The 1,405-nt window shown below is 54.0% G+C and overlaps 1 protein-coding gene across 1 annotated transcript in view; it reads right to left on the reverse strand.

Moving 5' to 3' along the window:
- Positions 1–272: 272 nt before the first annotated feature.
- The window catches only part of PCOLCE (procollagen C-endopeptidase enhancer), a 13,893-nt gene continuing 12,760 nt past the window's right edge, over positions 273–1,405 (reverse strand). The window contains exons 6-8 of the mRNA XM_011985822.1: positions 931–1,035; positions 646–816; positions 273–512 (exon numbers count right to left, since the gene is read on the reverse strand). Of these exons, the coding sequence (XP_011841212.1) occupies positions 346–512; positions 646–816; positions 931–1,035 (443 nt within the window). The 3' untranslated portion in view covers positions 273–345. The remainder of the gene's footprint in view (positions 513–645; positions 817–930; positions 1,036–1,405) is intronic.

Consider the following 1,405-nt stretch of genomic DNA (forward strand, 5'->3'; position numbering starts at 1 on the left):
CTACAGGTGTCCACCACCACGCCTGGCTAATTTTTGTATTTTTTTTGTGGAGAGGGGTTTTGCCATGTTGCCCAGGCTGGTCTTAAACTCTTGGCCTCAGCAATCCTCCTGACTCAGCCTCCCATAGTGCTGGGATTACAGCTGTGAGCCACCACACCTGGTCACATTCTTAAAAGATTATTCTGTATAGTAAATATGTGTTGAATGAATGAATGAATGAAAAGAAATCCTCAAGCTGGACCCCAGTACCATAAGCATGGAGATCTGACCCCTTCCTCAGTTAAGAAACATTTATTTGGATAAGAAAGAGGGCCTGAGGGCTAGGGGCCGGGGCTGGCCTGGGTCTCAGTCCTGGGACTCAGCAGCCCGCACAGGTTGGGAGGGGCACTTCCTCTTGCTTAGGTTGGTGAGGATCTGGTCCTGGTTGGGCCGGTGGAGAACCACAAAGCTCTCTGGAGGAAGGACGGGGCCTCTGTTCTCTTCCACCTGGCCCATCAGCAGATAACTGACTCCTGGAAGAAGGAGGGAGGGAGGGGTTGAGATCTCTTATTCTTGAGACCTGTCAGCAGGTCTCAAGATTCCACACCTTGATCATTTCAGTGTGGCTTAGCTCACCCCATCCCCATTTCTCCACATGTCTGTTACCTTTCTTCAAGGGGGGGCACTGCTTGCAAGGCACGTAAAACTTCAGGGAGGTGCCAGTGGGTGGAGAAGGCAGGTCCAGTCCTCCAGTTTTATAAGCACCAATAAGACTGACAGTGACAGCGAGGCCCTCCCCTGGCTCCCGAACCATGGACTTCACCGTTGCAGTCACCACTGTGGGAGAATGGGAGTGAGAGATGAGGAGATGGGAGGTTCCAGACGGCAGAGGACTGGAACCAGAAGTGGGAGGTGGTTCGAGGAGCTGGATGGGGTTGGGGGTGTTCTTACCCAGGCTGCTGGCACAGAAGTTGCTCTGCAAGGTGCCTGTCCGGCGGCACTGCTTTGGGCAGGTGACAGCGGGTGCATCTAGGAGGGAGGAGGGTGGAGCGTGACCTGCTCAGCAGGTAGGAGGGAGCATTGTCCCCTAACAGCCTCATTGACTTGAACTGTTCAGAGCTCTCTCCGGCTTCCGGTCCCAGCACCCAGTAAGGGTCATTGGCAGGAAGGAGGGACCAGTGACTATCAGATGAATCAATGAGTGAATGTAGCCGAGGAAGAACTTTTTTGTTTGTTTAAGATGGAGTCTTGGCCGGGCGCGGTGGCTCAAGCCTGTAATCCCAGCACTTTGGGAGGCCGAGACGGGCGGATCACAGGGTCAGGAGATCGAGACCACCCTGGCTAACACGGTGAAACCCCGTCTCTACTAAAAAATACAAAAAACTAGCCGGGCAAGGTGGCGGGCACCTGTAGTCCCAGCTACTCG

Source organism: Mandrillus leucophaeus, unplaced genomic scaffold (genome assembly GCF_000951045.1).
Source record: "Mandrillus leucophaeus isolate KB7577 unplaced genomic scaffold, Mleu.le_1.0 Scaffold29, whole genome shotgun sequence".
NCBI lineage: Eukaryota > Metazoa > Chordata > Mammalia > Primates > Cercopithecidae > Mandrillus > Mandrillus leucophaeus.